Source organism: Hemiscyllium ocellatum, chromosome 14 (assembly GCF_020745735.1).
Source record: "Hemiscyllium ocellatum isolate sHemOce1 chromosome 14, sHemOce1.pat.X.cur, whole genome shotgun sequence".
Taxonomy (NCBI): Eukaryota; Metazoa; Chordata; class Chondrichthyes; order Orectolobiformes; family Hemiscylliidae; genus Hemiscyllium; species Hemiscyllium ocellatum.
The window spans coordinates 61990448-62012832 of NC_083414.1; the positions used below are offsets into that span (position 1 = coordinate 61990448).

The following is a 22385-nucleotide window of genomic DNA, read 5'->3' on the forward strand; positions in this document are numbered from 1 at the left end:
AGTTCTGCAGGCAACTACTTTTATTCCCAGCAATCTATTGGATACTCTGGTTTGCAAACTGCCATTGGCAGCATTGTGTAGTATAACCACTACTTTCTGTCTATTGTGCAACTATCCCAGTCTTTTGTCTCCCATTTTCTGTCATCCCCTAGGCTTCTGTAATGCCTAGATCCATTTTCTGATGTGCTCACTTGGCCCTTATTGGGTTTACTGGCTCAGTCCACCATCCACTGTCCTCTCCACACCTGCATGCAGCAGTGACTACTGCATTTATTGTGCCATCTGCTCCACACAGGTCTTGTCCCTCTTCCCTTCCGAATCCTCATGTTGTCCATCAATGGTGTCAATTGCTAGTTTCCTTTGATATGCTGATCTAGATTAGACTTACAGTGTGGAAACAGGCCGTTCGGCCCAACAAGTCCACACCGACCCGCCGAAGCGAAACCCACCCATACCCCTACATTTACCCCTTACCTAACACTACGGGCAATTTAGCATGGCCAATTCACCTGACCCGCACATCTTTGGACTGTGGGAGGAAACCGGAGCACCCGGAGGAAACCCACGCAGACACGGGGAGAACGTGCAAACTCCACACAGTCAGTCACCTGAGTCGGGAATTGAACCCGGGTCTCAGGTGCTGTGAGGCAGCAGTGCTAACCACTGTGCCACCGTGCCACCCGTATCTCTGTTATTTGAAGGAGCCTGATCTCCACAGCATCTTGGTGCTGTTAGGCTTCCTGTTTTTAAAAAATCCTAGAGATTTTCAAAGATGAACCCAATTTATTGAGATTAAATATTGGGATGTGTGAGGCTGTAAATGTTGATCCCAATCAAACTGTCCAGTATATCCCTCTCCCTGAGAGTGCCTGTTGGTCCCTAAACTGCACTTCAAATTCTGCATCCACAGCCATATCTGCTTGTTTCCTTCTGCACTTCAATTCCACTTGACCTAAAATCTTTGAAAGTATCATTATCTCCTTGTGACCCAATTTTCTCCAGCGTGCCTTTTTTGGCTTTTCTTCAATAGATGACTGAAGTTCTTCACCATGTTAACTTGTATTGATTTTTTTTTTTATTCCCTGTTCTCCATATGTATTTTGAATGTCATCATTCTCTTGCAAATTTTTACTTGCTGTCTGGACGGGCTGCAACTTTGTGCAGTCTCTTGTGGTTAACCTGTGGTGCATATCCAAACTGCTACAGCCCTTAGCCATGTCTGCGCCACCTGTTGGAATTTGTATTCCAAACCAACTCTTTCCATTCAGATGAAGAGTTCACTGTTCAATGATTTGGAGATGCCGGTGTTGGACTGGGGTGTACAAAGTTAAAAATCACACAACACCAGGTTATAGTCCAATAGGTTTAATTGGAAGCACACTAGCTTTTGGAGCGCCACTCCTTCATCAGGTGGTAGTGGAGGGCTCAATCCTAACACAGAATTAATAGCAAAAATTTACAGTGTGATGTAACTGAAATTATACATTGAAAAATCGATTCTGTTAAGCCTTTCATCTGTTAGAATATCGTGATAGTTTCACTTCTTTCGTGTGTAAATCACAAAACCTTTTTTTAAAAAGTTGCATTCTCAGGTTAGCTGTTAACAATGGTGATAGCTGGACAAAACGTTGAAGGTGTTAGCCCCCTGTGTTCTCTGTCTATGACCTGATGTTTAGATTGATTCTAATCTAAAAAGTGAGATAACAATGTTTTACATGAATGCATGCAGTTTCTGTTCAATGGTACTTTTTGAAGAAGGCTGAGTAGAAGGAGAAGGACACCATTTATTCCTCAACCAAAGGTAATGGCATACCATAAGTCACTGAGCTTCTAATCCAGAACCAGAGGCTAATGTTCTATGGCAAGAATTTGCATCTCACCGTGGTGGATGGTAAAATTTGAATTTGAGAAAAACATGGAATTAAAAACTACTTATTGATGGTTGTAAAAACCCATCTGTTTCATTAATGCACAAAGAAGAGAGGAAATCTGCCATCTTTGCCTGGTCTTGCTTCATGTGATTCCAGACCCACAGCAATGTCGTCACCCTTGGAAATTGCCTAGCAGACCACTCATACAAGGCCAGTTATAGGAATGAGCAACAGATGCTTTGCTTTGCTTTGCCAGCAACACCTATATCATATGGTATGATTCGTTTAAAAAAGACTATCTGGTTATTTATCTCCTTACTGTTTGACGGGCCTTCTGTAGGAATTTGCTTCTGCATTTTGATGTGGAATGACGTGAGGCTATGAAGGACATAACGATGAGGTGGTGGTGTCACTGGATTAGTCATCCAAAGCCCCAAGCTAAGTTTCTGAGGACATGGGTTCGAACCCCACAATGGCAAAGGATGAAATTTGAATTCAATTTTTTAAAAAAGGCTTGGAATTAAACATAAAACTGATCCTATACCAAAATGTCCATTCTTGTAACATCTCATCTGGTTCGCTAACGTCCTTTAGGTAAGGAAATTGATTGTCCTTATCTGGACTGGCCTGCATGTGACTCCAGGTGAAAGTGAGGACTGCAGATGCTGGCGATTAGAGTCTAGAGTGGTGCTGGAAAAGCACAGCATCCGAGGAGCATGAAAATCGACGTTTCGGGCAAAAACCCTTCATTAGGAGTGTCCCAGTGCAATGTCATTACCTGGACTGGCCTATGTGTAACTCCAGACTCTGTGCTCTTGGGTTGCACATTCCATAAATGATTTTTTTTAAAAAAGGTCCAATGGAAAAGGAAACAAAGTCAAGATTCTTTGATATTTTTATATAAAAACAATAATGTGTTGGCCGTGACCTCAACTCCCACTGTTTGAATGGCCCAGTAGACTGTGCTGGGCCCATTTTTCAGACTCTTGGCCTCTGTTTCAGGGTTTACTGACTTTCCCAATCGTGAATTGAGCTTTGGCTGCAAGATGTCGGATGTTTGGTTGAGGAAAGTAGTCTGAGGAAAACAGAAGAGTAATGAGTGCGTCTGAGAAATGGGTTACAACAAGGAAGTGCAGCGTGGGAAGGGAAGCGGTCAAAGCGGAGAATGTAGCTCACTTTTCAAATAAATTTGAAATCTGGTGGATCCTTCTGCATAGAAATTGAAGAGCACAAATTGCAGGATACTGATATTTTTATTAGCTGCTCGTAGGCCAGTTGCTTACACCAGTACTCTGTCATATGCCGAGCAAATTATGAACATTGTCTCATTCTGTTGTAACTGAGCATCCTTTCGAGTCAAATATTTAGTCACTCGCTAAGCACATCATAAAATCTGCAGATGTGAAGTTTTCATGTATTCTGTGGTATGTGAATTTTATGTAGTGTTTACAGTTTACCAAAAGCAATAAACCATTTATCTTTCAAAGGACACATTACAGTGAGAGGAGCATTTCTAACACCACTGTGTTCTCTTTGATCATGTAAATCTCATTCCTGACATTGTCTTAATGTTGGCAACTCAGCTATGGCCTTTGATAAAAATGAATGTTGAAATTCGACCAAGTGGTATACTACAATAACTGTTTCATTTGTTTATGTCTGTTCTAAACTTTACATTAACTCTGCTTTCCTTCCAGCGAGACCTGCTGAGTGTTCCTACCAATTTTTGTTTTGTTTCCTGATTTTTCCAGCATCTGCAGTTATTTTGATATTCTTCTGCTATTTTAACTGCTACATTTCCTGTATATTCCTGTTATACATGTCAACATGTTACCAAGTGAGTTGAATTAAAAAGTCATGAAGATGCACTAAAAGTACATTGTACACCTGCTATCCCTGAAATACAGTTCTGCCAATAAATCAGGACTGCTTGGAAAGATACTTTTTTTTATTAGCCTTGAGAAACTGCTACCTGGTGTCCTATGATACATGGATGACTCTAAAATATTGGGCTGCCCTATGTAGCTCACAGATTAAACAATGTTAATATTGTACTCATTATTTTGTGAGGATTTCCATTCATATGATTGCATGTTTGTGGTGATAAATGTCTCCTTCCGATATTAATGATGATGGTTACTATTCTTGCACAGATCGACTTCTGTTATAGAGAATGCCATGTGTTATGGACCAGACTAGACCCCCCCCCCCGCCAAAATATTTTAAGAAGATAGCCTAGCCCCTAACTTTTCCTGTTTTAAAGGCAAATGCTGTGTTCCAGATGCAATTCAACTGGTCAAATTACTCTATGTTAAGCAAAGCATGATATTCTCAAACGCTATGGTTAAAATACAACAATAGAAAGAAGAACTTAGAATAACTTAACTCCTTTGGAAAACTTAACAGAATAATAGATGCAGTAACAATTGCTAATTAACTATTCCAATATGTAACAGCCCATAAACACACTCCTTGGCAAAATTCAGAAAATAAATTTTATCTCGCATGCAGTTCGGCAGCGGAGGAAGAAAACCCTGTTTTCTTTTGTAATTGAGAGAGACAAATAACTACCACTTCTCCAAGCCCACAACAGCAACTGCTGAATCTAAAAGCTAAAAAAAACTAGAAAGCCTGGTCTGAGAGAGCTGGCCCCACCCATCCAAGCTGCTTCTATTGTTCCAACTTAAAAAAAAACTATTGCTTCTCAAATTGCTCATCTTTAGACTTGTTCAACCTCTTTCTTAAAATAAACTAGGACTAAGTATACCTCTTAAAGCCACCGTTGTCTTGCATGCGATGGGTATTAAATTATGTATGGCTGGATTATAGTTTGGCATAATTTGGTGCAAGGGCCCTGTAGATAAACCTACATCACATGGATTGCAGCAGATTTTGAAGGCCACTCACAGCACCTTCTCAAGGACAACTACAGATGGTCTATAAATGCTGGCCCAGTGCCATGAGTGAAGTTTTTTAAAAAATTACTATTTTTGTTTGAAATCAGCTGTGAGAGCTCTGGAGGGTAACCTTCTGCTGAAAATATGGTCCTCTTGGTTTATTGGTAATCACTCCACAATTGAAGGGAGTGTGAAGGCATCTGAGGCAGCTGGATAATTATACCCATCAGTTACTTGAGTTTCTTGCTTGTCATTCTTTCGGGATTTCTATTAAAAAAACTTCACATGAACAGTCCTATCTCATTATAGTCACAATGGTTGTGGTCAACACAAGTTTCTTTGAGCCTGTCTTTAAAAATAATACTTTAGCAAGACCATCCCATGGACCATTGATTATACTTTGACACCTTTACTGCTTCTGTTCTTTATTCCCTTGATATTCTATAAAAGTTCCTCTCATCACACAATCCCTTAGCAATTCTCCCCCCTCCTTTGAAGCAGTATTTTGTTCCTCATTGCTTCCCCCACACAACAGCCCCTGTGTTTTCCATGTGGCCATCAGCACACTGTGCTATGGGCTCCTGCCTGATCAGTGCTAAACCCCATTGTATGTTCAACTGCAGTTATAGCAGCTGAATGTGTCCCGTTCTAATGTCTGTTGCACCTCAGTAGGTTAGTGGGTTGGAAATCAAGACCAGCCACCTCGAGAATCGTCACAAAAGGTAAAGATTTTAATAAGTTGGTAGAGTTCTCCAATTCATCTGTCTTTTCGATCCAGGCAAACAGAACATGGACCAGGTCTCTGTACTTAAGAATTACGATTTTTATTTGCAAATGGATAAAGTCCAACTGCAGGAAGAGTAATGAAATATCTTCATGTAGCTCATTAAAACTTCAACCCAGTGATAAAGTTCCCCCTTCTGTGTGTGCACAGACATATCAGTGGAGGGAAAGCTTGGGAAGACAGTTCAATGGTCACAATCTTCACAGTTTGTTGAGATGATCCTTTTGCTGATCAGAACACTATTTCTCGATCTTGCTTCTCCAGACGTTTTTGCTGCTTCACGGTAGGCATGGGGTGACCAATTCCCACTTATAAAGGTCCCTGAAGTTCAGACATTAACAATCCTCAAAGAAATTGTTCCTCTTTAATCCATTCATCGGCATCATACTGTATGCTCTTAACTTCTACAGGCAACTTTTGTATGGGCACCTTAACAAATGCATTTTGGAAATCCAAACGCACTTAGGTTTCAACAGTATCCCTCGTCCTTTATTCCTGAGAGGGGAACCATCCTCTCAGCATCGACCCTGTTGTAATTGTTTATTTCAATAAGACCACTGTCTGTCTTTCAAGTGTAGAAAGTATAGATCCAATAGGACCAAACTACTGGAAATCTGAAATAAAACATAAAGTGCTGAAGAACTCAGCATGTCTGTAGCATCTGTGGTGAGCCAAACTGTTAATGTTCTGAGTCAATGAGTTTTCAGAACTGAAAGGTATTCAGTTTTCAGCCTGTTTCATTGTGAAGAAGAGTTATGACAGACTTGAAACGTTACTTGGAGAGAGAAACAAGAGTTATCGATCCAACTTGTCCAATGCTAACAAATAAGACAACTATCAGGAACCAGCCTAATCTGCCATCTTTGAGCTGGTTCCCATGCAAGTATGTGCCTTGTTTAAGTCAGGTGACCAAATTTGTACTCCGTACTCTCCTTATGGTTTCACCAATGCTGAAAATGTGTTGCTGGTTAAAGCGCAGCAGGTCAGGCAGCATCCAAGGAACAGGAAATTCGACGTTTCGGGCAAAAGCCCTTCATCAGGAATTTCCTGTTCCTTGGATGCTGCCTGACCTGCTGTGCTTTAACCAGCAACACATTTTCAGCTCTGATCTCCAGCATCTGCAGACCTCACTTTTTACTCGATGGTTTCACCAATGCCCTGTACAGTTGTCGCAAAGCTGCTCTAATTTCATACACCAACCCCCCTCACTGCCTCCCCTAACCCCATGCAGTATGTTTATTTCCCAAATTGCTTGCTGTACTTGCATACTGATTTTCAGTGATTCATGGAGGGCACGCAGGTCCCTGTGGTGCGGCATTCTGCTGTCTCTCCCTATTTAAATAATGTTCTGCTTTACTGTTCTCAATGCCAAAGGGGACAAATTCTCAATTTCCCTTATTCTACTGCATTTGCAGTAGGTTTTTTTTTAACTTAACCATAACCATTTGCAGACAATTTGTACTTGCACAACTTGCCTTCTAACCTACCTGTAAAGCATTGCAAATTGGACAGCAGGGCAGTCAGCCCCTTCATTCAACCAATGGATGTAGTTTGCAAATAGTTAAGGCCTCAGCACTAATCCTGTGGCACTCCGCTTGTTAGAATTTGCTGATTTGAACATGATCCATCCATCCCAACTTTGTTTCCTGGTAGTCAGTCGATCCTGGTGTCCATATTAATATGTCACCTCACAATGCTCTTAACTTGTTCAATCTCCTTTTGTTTGGACTGAAAACAAAAAAACGCTGGAGATCTCAGCGGGTCAGGCAGCATCCATGGAAAGGGAGCAAGCTAGTGTTTCTAATCAAAATGACTCTTCATCAGCTTCAACCTTGCTTTCTCTCCACAGATGCTGCCTGACTTGCTGTGATCACCAATACTTTGTTTTCTGCTCAGATTCCAGCATCTGCAGTGATTTGCTCCTCCTTTTGTTTGTAACCTTGGAGGCTGGTACAATTACAACAATTCAAAGGCATCTCATGGTATTTAAATAGGAAGCATTTAGAGGGATATGTGGCAAATGGAACTCGATTAATTTTGGATGTCAGATCAGCATGGACAAGTTGGACTGAAGGGTCTGTTTCCGTGCTGTGCATCTCTATGACTCTATGATTTTAACAAATGCATTTTGAAAATCCAAATGGTCTAATCTACTAGCTTCCCCTTTATCCAGCCTGCATGTTACAATTTCAGAAAGCTCTAATGATAAGTGCTCTGCAAGTCATATTCTATGTACTTTGTACATCTGTCAATAATGGCTCCCCTCAAATCAACAGGGTAGACCTGTTACTGTCGCTGCCTATAGGAGCAGTGAATCGTGTTCATGTTGGTAATTTCCAATGCCCTGTTTCCATCTGCAAATGGGTGGAGGAAGAAATACCAATGTAGGAAGCTCAGTCATGAGCAGAAAGGCAACTTTGCAGTTGAATGAACATATATGAACATAAAAATCAGGAGTCGTCATCAGCCATTCAGTCCCTGGAACCTGCTCTGCTGTTTCATAGCATCATTGTTGAAGTAATTATGGTCCGAGTTGCATTTTCCTGCCTGCCTCCATAATCTTTTGACTCTTTGGTTAGTCAAGTATCTATGTCCCTCTGCGTTAGCAATGTTCAATGGCCTGTATCCCCTGTACTCTAGGAATAGAATTCCAAAAACTCAGCGACTTCTGAGAAAGTGTTGCCTTTCAACTGGCCTCAAGTGGCAGACCCTTTTATCTTGAAATTGTGTCCCCTTGATCTCGGCTATTTCGGAAGGGGACACACCCTTTTTCAGCAATCACCTCTGCAATTCTTGTCAGATCAGTGTCTTCTGTGTTTCAAAAAGATTGCTCCTTCACGCAAATGGACAGAAGAAAGCAACAGCAAAACATTTTTTTAAACTTTTTTAATATAGTGTTCGATGCGTGACTGAGACTTTTTGAAGCAAGCGAGCAAAGCAACACTGCAGCCACACTATTGTGGGCGGCACGGTGGCACAGTGGTTAGCACTGCTGTCTCACAGCGCCGGAGACCTGGGTTCAGTTCCCGACTTGGGCGACTGACTGTGTGGAGTTTGCACGTTCTCCCCGTGTCTGCATGGGTTTCCTCCGGGTGCTCCGGTTTCCTCTCACACTCCAAAGATGTGCGGGTCAGGTGAATTGGCCATGCTAAATTGCCTGTAGTGTTAGGTAAGGGTTAAATGTAGGGGGATGGGTGGGTTGCGCTTCGGCGGGTCTGTGTGACTTGTTGGGCCGAAGGGCCTGTTTCCACACTGTAAGTTATCTAATCTAATCTAAAACATGACCCTAATTTGCTGTAGTTAACAGCCAATTGTTGTTGTTTCCCCATTAGGCAGAAAAATTCGGAGACTCTTTCGTCTTTGAGGGCATACTTAGTGAGAAAGTGAAGAGCACCATTACCCAAGCTGTAAGTATCATGTGTACACTGTGTATGTGGCTAAAGGTTGTGACCAGTTATCAGTGAAATGGAATCGTGGCTTGAGCTCTTGAGTTTTATCTTGCTGTGGGTGAAAATATCTAACCATGTTTAATGTCAAATAGAAACAAGTGGAATGTTATATATCATCAGTTTTGAGAAAAAAACATGCACGGGTGCACACTCACACCCAGTGGGTGTCAATCCACCTATACATCAAAGTTTCCCATTTAGATTATTGTGATTTTCGGTCATTTTTTTAATGCTGAGATTTAAACTCTTCATGAATGTTTTTTTTCTGTCTTCCCCCATGTAACCTCCCCAAGACCCAGAGGTTGCAGATCAGGACTCTATATGATACCATTTAATCTGAATGGGTAGAATAGAAAAGGCAAGTCCCAAGGATTTCCTCAGTTACTTTGGGGATTGAACCCATGCTGCTGCCATTGTCAAACACCACGCACTAACCAACTGGAATAACTGACCCCACTTATGAAACCTGTAGAATGTAAATTGTTTATGTTACCAATACTGTAAGGGATCTGACCAGTCAGCAGTGGCTGTCTGAAGTCTGTTTGCAAACTCTTGTCTTTTGAAGAGCCTTTGTTTATTGCCTGTTGACAGCATCGTAGAAAAGCTATTGATATTTTTGCTGACTCCTGACAGAATAGGTCCTAACGTCACATGTTAATGAAAAGTTTGTTACTGTAATAATGAATGAAATTAACAATTGTGTTTACATAAAAAGTAGTTTTGCTCTGCCGACTATATATTACTGAGTTCTGCAATGGTATCTGTTGCCTAAGCTTGGTACCTGATGAAATTGTCGAACCTGCTTGAGATTTGCTTGAAATCAACACATTGCAGCTTTTTAATTGCTTTGAGTCGCTCCAGGTTTATGTTGCTGTACTCTGATGTCTGGCCAAGTGTGGTGTAGTGAACCGCATTCCAATTGGCAACCAGCTGGCTGAATGTTAAGATCATCTGATATTAATAAGCCATATAGAATTGGTCGCAACTTCAATAAGGGTTGTCAGCTTCAAATGCTGACTGGAGTTCTGATTTAAACACCTCCAAGCACAAGTGCCTAGAAAAGTGCTCTGGTAAATTTGTAACTCATGCCAAGTTTTGTTATGGCTTATATAGAAATCTGGTCCAGACAAGGAAAAGATTACAATGCATTAAATGAGTTTTTTTAAACCTCAATGGCATTAAAATTGATATACACTAAACTTAGTGAAATCATAGTATCATGTAGTACAGAAGAGGCCTTTAAGGCCAACAAGTCTATATGGCTAAAATTGTCAATCTTTTGGTCTCAGTTTTAATTTTCATAAATGCTACAATTACTATATTGGCGTTGGCTACGAAGACACATAAGTGATTACGTAAGCAAGATTAAGGCAGTTACCACTTGGCAGGTTAAATCATAAAGTTAGGTGTGCCTTGGGGTGAGGGTATCCAGGAATCACTATTGGCTTCAAGTTGAATAGGTTTGGCTGATGAACTGAATAGGAATCACAGGATTTTTTCTTTTCCTTTCACTGTTGCTCTCCCTTAATTCTCCAAGCTGCATACCCACAGGAAGAAGGTTTACAATATTTGTACAGCTGCTACAATGGTCTGTATGACTTGTGTATGCCCCAGGCAGATGTTTATGAAGGCAGGTGATGGGAAATGTGAGTTGCATCAAAAATTGGGGTTTTGCTTTGCCATCCTATGGGCAGTTAATGATTGCACAATGGTCTTAGTCACAGCTGTTGTAGATTTGGTGGCAAGACGCCTGAGAGAGGAGATATTAGTTATGGACATTAATGTTCTTATTTGCATCCATTGTTGATCTCATCAGTCAAGGTGTCCCATACCCATCTTTCTCGCATTGGTACAGCAAAATCATTGGTTTGCAAGTCTCCTTGACGACAACTAATGTTGCCATGACCACCTGACAGTCGGTATCTTTTTTAGAATAAAGCAACTCCTAGAAATTTCTGTGATTATCATCCCAAGCCCAATCTTTGTTGTCCTACCTTGCCATTATGAAATAAAAACAGAACATTTTGGAAAACCACAGCATGTTTGCATCATCAGACAGTTAATCTTTCAGGTTTGGTCAGAATGAAGGAAAGGTGCTCCTTTTCTCCACTTGTCCTGTCTGATGTGTGTTTTCAGGTTCATCAATTGTCAGGTTTCCTGTGTCTGCAGTGTTGAGCTCTTGCATACTACATGTAAACGTAATAGTTTTTTTATACACACACACACACACACACACACACATACACACACACACACACACACACACACACACCCCTTAAGACTTCTCTGAAAGCGCTGTGTGCCTGGGTTTTCGTCATCAGGCAGGTTCCACCAAGTTCCCACTTGTCCACATATGCCCAGAGCATGAGTGATGATGAGCTATTTGGTGTTAAACAATTGGTTCTATCTTCAAACATGCTTATATACATTCAAGTAGCAACTGGAGCCAAGAGCAGCAAGACCACCTCTCTCTCCTCCCCAAGTGACACTTACAGAATTGTCTGAAACAGCAATCACACTGGTCAATTACCCCAGTGGTCACCGAGAGCAAACTGGCAGCTTCCTGCTTTCGTGCTCACCCACATAGAGTTGTGGAATTGTACAATATGGAAGCAGACTCTTTGGTCCAACTTGTCCGATCAGATATCCTAAATTAATCCAGTCCCATTTGCCAGCACTTGGCCCATATCTCTCTCAACTCTTCCTATTCATACACCCATCCAGATGCCTTTTAAATGTTGTAATTGTACCAGCCTGCACCACCCTCCTGAGTGAAAAAGTTACTCCTCTGGCCCTTTTTAAGTCTTTCCCCTCCCACTTTAAATCTATGCCCTCAAGTTTTGGACTCCACTACTCTGGGAAAAAGACCTTGGCTATTCATCCTATCCATGCCCCTCATGAATTTATAAACATCTATAAGGTCACCCCTCAGCCTGCGATGCAATGCTCCAAGGAAAATAGCCCCAGCCTATTCAACCTCTCGCAATAGGATGTGGAGATGTTGGACTGAGGTGGACAAAGTTAAAAATCACATGACCCCAGGTGATAGTCCAACAGATTTTTAACTCACTATCGAAGGGAGACCAGAAGTGAACACAGTATTCCAAAGTAGTCATGATTTGGAGATGCCGCTGTTGGACTGGGGTGTACAAAGTTTTAAAAATCTCACAACCTGGACGAAAGGGAGTTTTTGTTTTATTGAAAGAGATCTTTTTATTGTAAGGTTACAGTCTGAGATTTTAACTTCATACTGACATCTGATGTATTTTTATGAATGAATCAGTTTGATTGCCAGTTGTTTGACTTTTTTTCTGGCGAATAAGTTTCTGTCTCGTGCTCTCCTGTTGTCTGTCTTGTGCTCTCCCCCCCCCCCCCCCCCCCCCCCCCCGCTCTATCCACCCTCTTCTCTCGCTCTTCTCCCCCCGCCCCCCCTCGCTCCCTCCCACCCCCACCCTCGCGCAACCCCCCCCCCCCCCCCCCCCCCCCCCCCGAACAAATTGAGAGCAGTCTGAAATCCACTACAAACACTGCAGAACCTTTTTTGAAAAAACAAGAAATCACTATTAACCATCCATTCTCACCTGTGTAAGCTGCGTTCATGGGGATTTTTTAAAAAATACGAGAAGGAACAACGATCTGCACTTGGTTGTCAGACCTTTGAGATATTGAGGTGGATGCTTGGTGAAGAAAGTGGGTGACGTGTTTTACTAAAATCATGCCATCATTCCCCTAAAAAGAAAAATAAATTCGATGGAAATCAAAAGAGAACTTCTCTCACAAAGTTAAAAATCACACAACACCAGGTTTGCTTGGAAGTACATGATGACCCCTGTATCCGCAGAATCATTTTACCTGGTTTCAGTTGCCCATGGTTTCCTGCGGCCCAAACATATAAAAGGGAACGTTCCAGAACCAGGAAGCTGCCGGGACGGTACATTTCCCAATTAAATGAATAGAATCGCTCCAATCTGTGGTTTCAGCCTTCCGAGGAAGGTCCTGGAACATGTCCCCCACAGGTACAGGGGAGACGAGTGGACAAGCTTTCAGCATGCTGCTCCTTTGTCAGGTAGCTAGTGGGACAGGATAATAAGACACAGAACTTATAGCAAAAGGTCAAAGTGTCATACAACTGGTGCGATGTTTTGAACAAACCTGGATTGCTATCATCACATCAGTTATGTGACATTGATCTTTTGCAATAAATTCTGTGTCCTATGATCCTGCCCCACTGGTTACCCGATCAAGGAGGAGCATTCCAAAAGCTGGAACATCCAAATAAACTAGTTAAACATCAGCACCTCTACTACATGGCTCACAAAGTAAAACACCTCTCAGTTGAATTATGTTTCTGTCCAGGTCTGATAACCGTAGGACTTGCACGCACTTGTGAGCTTGAGATTTATTTTTTGAACATGGGAACCAACCGAATAGGTTTCTCTGTTTATTAAAAACTTGGAAAGAATATGTGTTGTCTCCGTTTAACTTTCATTCTGTAGAGATACCCTGAGGAAGCCCACAACCACGTTATTCCCAAAATGGATAGCATCAATATAAATGTGCAAACCTCTTATGAATGTTTGCAAATTTTATTGCTTTCCATGAAGTATTGCTAAGTATGGCAGAATTGAAAATTGTTTGTCCCAAAATAAATATGATTCAGAAGAATGTCTTCTGACCAATTTTGTGCCAAATAAAGCAAGAAATCTTGGTGATTAAAATAAAATGCTGAGCATGCAAAAATACAAAAGTCTGATGTTTGTTGAATTCCTCTCATCACTGGTGGCACGATCAGGCTGCAGAAGGTTTTTTCTTTGATGTGACGAATTGAACTAGAGAGTGAAAATGTTGTAAGTTAAGGTGCTGACCACTTCAGGCAACTGCTGAGGGAAATCATAGCCTGTAATTAGAGTCCTAGAGATGTAAGTTAGCAAATTGAGCTCCCCTGAAATATTACACTCACTTTCTGTTACTGCAGTATTTTGTGTTCTTTTTCCTTTCTGCCCCTGTGAGATTGATGCACATTGAGAAAAAAAATGCAGCAGTGAAATTAGGATTAGCTCCCCACACTCCATGATTTAAAAATAACCCTGGTACCATTGTGCCATTTAGTTTAATGTAGTGTTATTCATTCAACATTATTTAGTCTACAGCTATCTATTCTATAATGAAGTTGACAAAGTTTGTTTACATCCCTGATGAATTTACATACCCTTTGCCTCTTCATATGTTCTGTAGTGACTAATTTAGTACCCCTGTCACCAAAGGGGCGAATTACAATCCTATCTCTCTGTCTACCTGTCCTAGTTTTATAGTCATTACACCATAGATTCAGTGTCTATTAATAATTTCTGTTTCTCTTTATATAACCTAATTTAAAATCACTACAACTGTTAATAGGCTATGTGTGTGCACATCCTAGTTTTAAATCACTAGTGTCTTAAGTTTCTCCCTCAGCCTGCGATGTATTGGAAGGGTGGTATTCGATTTAATTCTTTGGGTACCTCTGCATTTCTTTCACCTTGGCTGACTTTCTGCTTTGATCTCGATCTGTTCCATCCTCACCACTTCTAAACTCTATCACAATTATTTTGTTTAGTTTATGATGGTGTGGGTCATTTAGTTTTATTTCCTGTGCATGAGCCATCTCCCCAGTGAGCCATACTCTATAGGTTTACTTCACAGAAACATTATTTATCATTTCTTTCTTTCTCTTTCCTTTCAAACCCTCCCTTATTTTTTCCACACAATTCTCTGAGCAGCAACTTAAGCAATTTTTTTGGCTGTTTATTGTAGTGCTTTCTGTGGAAGCTTGCAGTGCAGTCTGACATGAAACCAGCAGCATAAAGATACGTCATTATATGCATGAAGTGATTTGAGAAATTGTGGGGTCATGAAAGGTGTGACATAAAGTTCAAGTCTTTTTCTTATTCCTTTTTAAGCCTCGTAGACTAGAATTAATTGGGTTTGAATTCCCAGAATGTACCTTAGAAAAGTGATCTCAGCAGCAGCATGATCTTCTATACGCTTTGGTTACAAAGGATTAGTCAACTTTCTTCCATTCTTATCCCCAATCCATTGAAGCTACAGCATAAGTCAGTGTAGTTATTTTAATCAATCCCCCTGTTCTTGCATGCTGTGATCTACCTCTGGAGCAGGGTGGACTTGAACCTGGGCCTCTGGTTCAGAGGTAGACCTGAGAGAGCCTTCCATGCTGATTTTGTTTTATATTCAGAACTGTTCTTACACTGTCTTATTCTCCATCCACTAAATCACCTGTGTTTTTTTCTTTCCATCTATTAATCACCACTAATAAATCGTACCAACTTTGCGTGTGGTGGCTCAGTGGTTAGCACTGCTTCCACACAGTGCTAGGCACCTGAGTTTGGTTCCAGCCTCAGGTGACTGTGTGGAGTTTGCACATTCTCCCCGTGTCTGTGTGGGTTTCCTTTGGGTGCTCCAGTTTCCTCCCACAGTCCAAAGATGTGCAGGTTCGGTGAGGTAGCCATGGAAAATGCAGGGTTAGAGGGATAGGGTCTGGGTGGGGATGCTGTTCAGAGAGACTTGACAGGCCGAATCTATGATTCGATGAATAGATTAATTTACATGCAAAGCCCATTAAGGCCAATGCTGTAATGGAGTGAATTCTGTGCTAATTTTTTTTTTCTCATCAACCTGTTCAGAGATGTTATGGCACATCTCTGGACCAGGTGGGACTTGTAGCCAGGTCTCCTGGCTCAGAGATAGGGGCAGTGCAATTGTGTAACAAGGGGCCTCTTCTGTGCTATTTTTTTAACTTTTTTTTCCTTCTGTGCTAATAGAGTGGGCGTGAAGTGGCTCAGTGCTGTGATTATTCTGCTTAGTGCAATTGATGTTGTAGCATTGGGCATCCTGCTCCTGGGTAACCAGAAATATTAATCAACTCCTTCAACTGAGGTGGTGAAAGAAAAATACAGCCATGTGCAAACATGGCCTCAACAAGATGCTATTTGTTTTGCCAATAGTTCAGTGCCTTGGTATCACAATGTTTTTATCTTGGTGATATAAAAAAAACTGAGATTAAGGATAATAATGTGTCTCTTACATCATTGTTGTCAAGACCCTGTTTACTGTAACCTAACAAGCACCAGTGGGAGATTATTTGACTGTCGTGTAAAGCTGTATTGCCGAAGTCGCAGTTTTGTAATGCCTGCAATTCATCTTGAAATGTAACCATTTTGAAAGCTAAACTCTTTGTGAATTGCAGCTATAAACTATAAAAACAAACATAGCTGCTACAGAGCTTGGGGGAATTGTAGGTGTTAGTAAAATCAGCCGCAGAGTACATGAGGCGCAATAAACAAAGTGCTGGTGAAACTCAGCAGGTCTGCCAGCATCTGTGGGAAGAAACTCTGTCAGAACTGAGTGCATGATCCTTGCTTCTGCTCCTGTCCCTTTCAGACTCTGGCATACGAGAGAGAAAGATTGATACAGGCAAGTTAATCTTCACTGCAAGGGTCATTCAACCTGCATTTCTTCATAGAGATGTACAGCACGGAAACAGACACTTCAGTCCAACTCGTCCATGCCGATCAGATACCTTAACCTAATCTAGTCCCATTTACCAGCCTTTGGCCCATGTCTCACTGAACCTTTCTTATTCATTCACCTGTCCAGATGCCTTATAAAAGCTGTAATTGTACCAGCCTTTACTACTTCCTCTGGCAGCTCATTGCATACATGCACCATCCTCTGCATGAAAAGTTGCCTCTTGGGTCCCTTTTAAACTTTTTCCCCTCTCACCCTAAACCTATGCCCTCTAGTTCTGGACTCCCCCACCCTGGAGAAAAGATCTTGTCAATTTACCCTATCCATATCCCTTATGATTTTATAATCCTCTATAACGTCACCCCTCAGCCTTGAAGCTACAGGGAAAATAGCCCCAACCTGTTCAGCCTCTCCATTAGTTCAAATCCTCCAACCCTGGCAACATCTTTGTAGATTTTTTTTCTGAACCCTTTCAAGTTTCACAACATCCTTCTGACAGGAAGGAGACCAGAATTGCACGTAAAATGAAAATTGGTGTAAAGTCTGTGGCTTATCACTTGAGAGTTTAAAAGAAGCTTTCATTAAAACTATTTTCTGACTACTTAATGTGGTGTTTTATTTTGTTTAAAAAGCACAGCATGTTGACCTATTCTTTTTTGGTATTCACTGCCATTCAGCTATGGGAAAGCATCTGGCAACCGCAATTTCACATTGGTATGGAAAAAAATCCTCACGCATTGTGGTCACGCCTCCTGAGGCTTCTGAAGAAGTCCGATTTCCTACCAGTGCTCTTAGCTGAATGTTTTAAGTGAGCATGTTCCAAATTTTCCTTTTGAAGTTAAAAATCGCACAACACCAGGTTATGGTCCAACAGGTTTAATTGGAAGCACTAGCTTTCGGAGTGATGCTCCTTCATCAGGTAGTAGTGGGGCTGATGAAGGAGCGACGCACTGAAAGCTAGTGTGCTTCCAATTAAACCTATTGGACTATAACCTGACGTGTGATTTTTAACTTTGTACACCCCAGTCCAACACCGGCATCTCCAAATCATTCCTTTTGAAGCAGTCTCATTTCATTAAAATTGTGTTACATGGAGACAAACACGCAGCTTGAATGCAATCTCAACTGACCCTCCAATGCAGAGCTGTGGTATTGAAGGTATTATGTGAAGTGAACTAGAGACCCTGTCTGCCCTCTTGGATGGAGTTTAAATGTTTCTGGGCAATATTTTGAGGAAGAAGTGAAGAACTTAATTTTTCCCTGGCCCGCTATAGTCAGAGCCATGTTCATCCTTCAATCCTTTTTTTTATTGAAAAATGGCAGAATATTCAATGACTAGCACGTTGCTGTTGGTGCGATCTGAACATAAGCCATCAGAACAGAAATTAGTCCATTCGGCCCTCTGCCATTCTATTGTGACTGATTGATTGGTTTTTCAACCCCATTTTCTCCATGTAACCTTTGATCCCCTTGGCAATCAAGAATTTATCTCTCTTGTTTTAGATATACTCAATGACCTGGCCTTCACAGTCTTTCTGTGAATTCCACAGGTTCACCACTCTTTGGTTGAAGAAGATTCTCCTCATCTCTGTTCAAAAGTGTCTTCCCTTTACTCTTATGCTGTGCCTTCGGGTCCTCATTGTTCCTGCCAATGGAAACATCTTCCTAATACCTATTCTATCCAGGCTGTTTAGTATTTTGTTGTGATTCTGTTCGCCGAGCTGGGAATTTGTATTGCCGACGTTTCGTCCCCTGTCTAGGTGACATCCTCAGTGCTTGGGAGCCTCCTGTGAAGCGCTTCTGTGATGTTTCCTCCGGCATTTATAGTGATTTGTACCTGCCGCTTCCGGTTGTCAGTTCCAACTGTCCGCTGCAGTGGCCGGTATATTGGGTCCAGGTCGATGTGCTTATTGATTGAATCTGTGGATGAGTGCCATGCCTCTAGGAATTCCCTGGCTGTTTTCTGTTTGGCTTGTCCTATAATAGTAGTGTTGTCCCACTACTATTATAGGACAAGCCAAACAGAGAACAGCCAGGGAATTCCTAGAGGCATGGCACTCATCCACAGATTCTATCAATAAGCACATCGACATGGACCCAATATACCGGCCACTGCAGCGGACAGCTGGAACTGACAACCGGAAGCGGCAGGTACAAATCACTATAAATGCCGAAGGAAACAACACAAGCGCTTCATAGCAGACTCCCAAGCACAGAGGATGTCACCTAGACGGGACGAAACGTCCGCAACACAAATTCCCAGCTCAGCGAACCGAACCACAACAACGAGCACCTGAGCTACAAATCTTCTCCCAAACTTTGTTCAGTATTTTGTAAGTTTCAATTAGATTTCCCCCTCATCCTTCTAAACTCCATAGATTCCTCAAACATTCCTCATATGTTAGGCCTTTCATTTCTGGGATCATTCCTGTGAACTTCCTCTGGACCCGCATTAGGACCAATACATCCTTCCTGATATATGGGGCCTAAAATTGCTCACAATACTCTAAATGTGGTCTGACCAGAGCCTTCCAAAGCCTCAGAAGTACATTCCTGCTTTTACATACTAGTCCTCTTGAGGTGAATGACAACATTTGTATTTGCCTTCCTAACTGCAGACTCCACCTGCAAGTTTGCCTTAAGAGACACCTGCTCTAGGACTCTCCAGACCCTTTGCGCTTCAGATTTCTGAATTTTCTCCAAATTTAGAAAATAGTCCATGCCTTTATTCTTCCTACCAATGATCTCACAGTTTCCCACATTGTATTTCAATTGCCACTTCTTTTGCCCACTCTCCAAACCTGTCTGTCTTTCTGCTGCCTGCTAAATACTATCTGTCCCTCCACCTACCTTTGTATCATCTGCAAACCTAGCCGGAATGCCCTCAGTTCCTTCATCCAGGTCGTTAATGTGTCAATTGAAAAATTGTGGTCCCAACACTGGCTCTTGTGGAATACCACTAGCCACTGGCTTCCAGCCTGAGAAGGACCATTTTATCCCCACACTCTGCGTTCTGCCAGACAGTCAATCCATGTCACAGCCATTCTGAAAATGACGTATTAGCTGATCAAAGCTTCAGTGCATGCTAAGCTAGTGAGGGGTGCTATGCCAATGCAGATTGTTTTGATGTAGAACAAGGAGCATTGGAACCATTCTGTGTCACCGGTCCTGTTGGGTCTTCCATTTCCAGTTACTGGAGGAACATTGATATAACCTGGTGAAAAACTGCTGAACCTTAAGTAAAGCTTTAATTTGTTTTGTTGTCAAATAATGGTCACATTTACACAAGCAATAGTCAAACTTATTCATGCATAACTTCTCCCAGCTGGTAGGACTTTAAACAAAAGACTGTTGCCATAGAGACACTATTGTGTCTCACTTTGCTCTGGCTCTCAAAGCTGCAAGTTCGCGATGGTTTTGTGAGCTCATTACCATTTTTCGTTTAGTATAAATCGGAACTTGCTGGGAAGAAGGATCTCACTTTGCACCATTTTGTTTTTCATCATGGAAATGAGTTCAGGGACCGTGAAAGCATTGCAAGTTCATTTCTCAGCAACTAATTATAAAACGGTAGAAGCTTTTCAACCAACATGATAACCTAAATAGATTAGTGAAGAAACAAAGGCTTCAAGATCTTGGATTCAAGAAAATCCTCTTGTTACACTTTAGAAATGTTAGCACATGGCGTGTTTTCATGGGACTAACCCCCAGAGAGATATGTCAAATTTGTTTCGAGCACACTAATTAGATTGCCATCTAGCTCTACAATTTCTCAAAACCATATCAAGTTGAGACCGTGAGCATCACCCATCGTGTCCAAGAAGTATATAAAGAACTGGAGTTAATGTTTCCATCAGTTGCTTATCTTTAGCTTTTCGAAACCCTCCATTTGGAACATTAACTGTTTTTTTTCTTGATGGAGGCTGATTTGTCTTGCTGAGTGTTTCCAGCCTTTCTCTATACACAGTTCAGATTTCCAGTGTAATTTGTTTTCCTTTCGACACTTGAAAATAACACTGTACTCATTTGCAAAATAAACCAAGTGGTTATCAATCTGCATTCACGAAACAACGCAAAGCAGATCTGGTAGCATTTGTAAGATGAGCGGAGTAGACATTGAAGGAGGTGGTTCATAACTCTCAACTCCAGTACAGTTTATTGAGAAAAAATGTACTAGGATGGTTGCAGATTGAAACCAAAAGCAAGCCATGTTACTGAGGTCAATGGTTGACCAGAATATTAGGAAAAGTTTAGAAACCCCAGCCAATGATGACTTAATAAAAGAGAAGTGCTACATTGAGAGTAAACTAACAGCAGCTATAGCATTGGCAGGTACATAAAAAGGAAGAGTAGCTGAAGTCAACATAGTGGACAAGACTGGGGAATGATGAATGGAAAACAGGGAAATGACGGAAATTTTGACTGTTACTTTTCGTTTGTTTTCAAAGCAGAAAATATTGAAATCATCCAGATAGTACTAGAAAGTAAGCTGACGAAAAGAGAGAAGCACACTTGGAAAGATCACAACTCAGTGTTCTTAAGCTAACTAATAGGACTGGAGGATGACACGTTCCCCAGGAGCCAATAGTCTCGCTACAATAACCTTAGAGAAGTGACCTGCTGTATCGATGGATACATTGGTTGTAATCTTTCAAAATCTGTACCTGTCACTTTGTTTGGATTCCTGCAACTGGGTTCTTCCCCCTCCAAAGTGATAACACAGCTCTAACCAATTGACAAACTTTTCCTCCTCATCCTCATTGATGAACCCATCCAATCTTTGACATGTTTGACCATGGCATCCCCCTCCAATACTCCTCTACAGTCCCTTGGTGATATTATTTGCAAGTGTAGCTTTAGCATTCCACATGTCTGCTGATTACACACAGCTCTACCTCACCACCGCTTTTCTTGACTCATCTTCTGTTGCTAAATTATCACATACTTCCCTGATGTGCAGTGTTGGATGATCATAAATTTCTTCCAATTAAGTATTGGGAAGGCTGAAAGTATAGTTTTTCGGTCTCCTTTTCCTTGCTACTTGAGCCATGTCTGAGGGGTTATCTGAGGTAACATCAGTTATTTGCAACCTTCGTGACCCATTTGATTTTGAAATGAACATCGGGCCTCCTGTGTCAACACTAAGTTTGTCCATTTCCATTTCTGTAACATCACCTAAGTTCACACCCTGATTCATGTCCCGATTACTGTTAAACTCAACTGTTCCAACATCCCCTTGGCTGGTTTCCTACATTCTACCTTCCATACACTTAGAATCCAAATCTCTGCAGTTTATACCTTAGTTCATGGAAAGTCCCGTTCTCCCATTGCCTTTGTGATTGTTGACTTACATTCGCTCTTGATCAAGCAATGATTTTAAAATTAAAATTCTTATCCTTGTTTTCAATTCCTTCCATGGTCTCACCCTCCCTGCCTCTTGTATCAAGCTTTTTGTCATCTGACTTAACTATCTTATGTGACTCCGTGTGGTATAATGCCCTGTGAAATACTTAGCAACATTTCATTCTGTCAAAGATCTGTATAAAAATATAAGCTTTCCTTATTTGTTCCAAAAGCAAGCTGTTCCAAATTCCTTGTATTCTGGCAAGCTCACAGAAGATTGGAAAACTGTAAATTTAATCCCTGTTCAAAGAAGGGAGGCATTGCAGAAAATACAGGAAAATTAGCTTTACGTCAGTCATTTAGATAAATGGTGGAATCTATTATTAAGGAAGGAGTAGAAAGACATGCAGAAACCATTTTTAAAAATACAGCAGAGTCAGCTTTTTTTTAATCAAAGGAAATAGTTTTTGACAAATTTATTAAAATTCTTTTTATGATATAACACTAAGGTGCATTT

General features: G+C 41.3%; 1 protein-coding gene across 3 annotated transcripts in view; it reads left to right on the forward strand.

Annotated features, from left to right (window-relative positions):
- sumf1 (sulfatase modifying factor 1) overlaps positions 1-22385 on the forward strand; it is a 163707-nt gene that overhangs the window by 14390 nt on the left and 126932 nt on the right. For all 3 annotated transcript variants that reach the window (XM_060835733.1, XM_060835734.1, XM_060835735.1), the window contains one exon: positions 8885-8959. In XM_060835733.1, coding sequence (XP_060691716.1) covers positions 8885-8959 — 75 coding nt within the window. The remainder of the gene's footprint in view (positions 1-8884; positions 8960-22385) is intronic.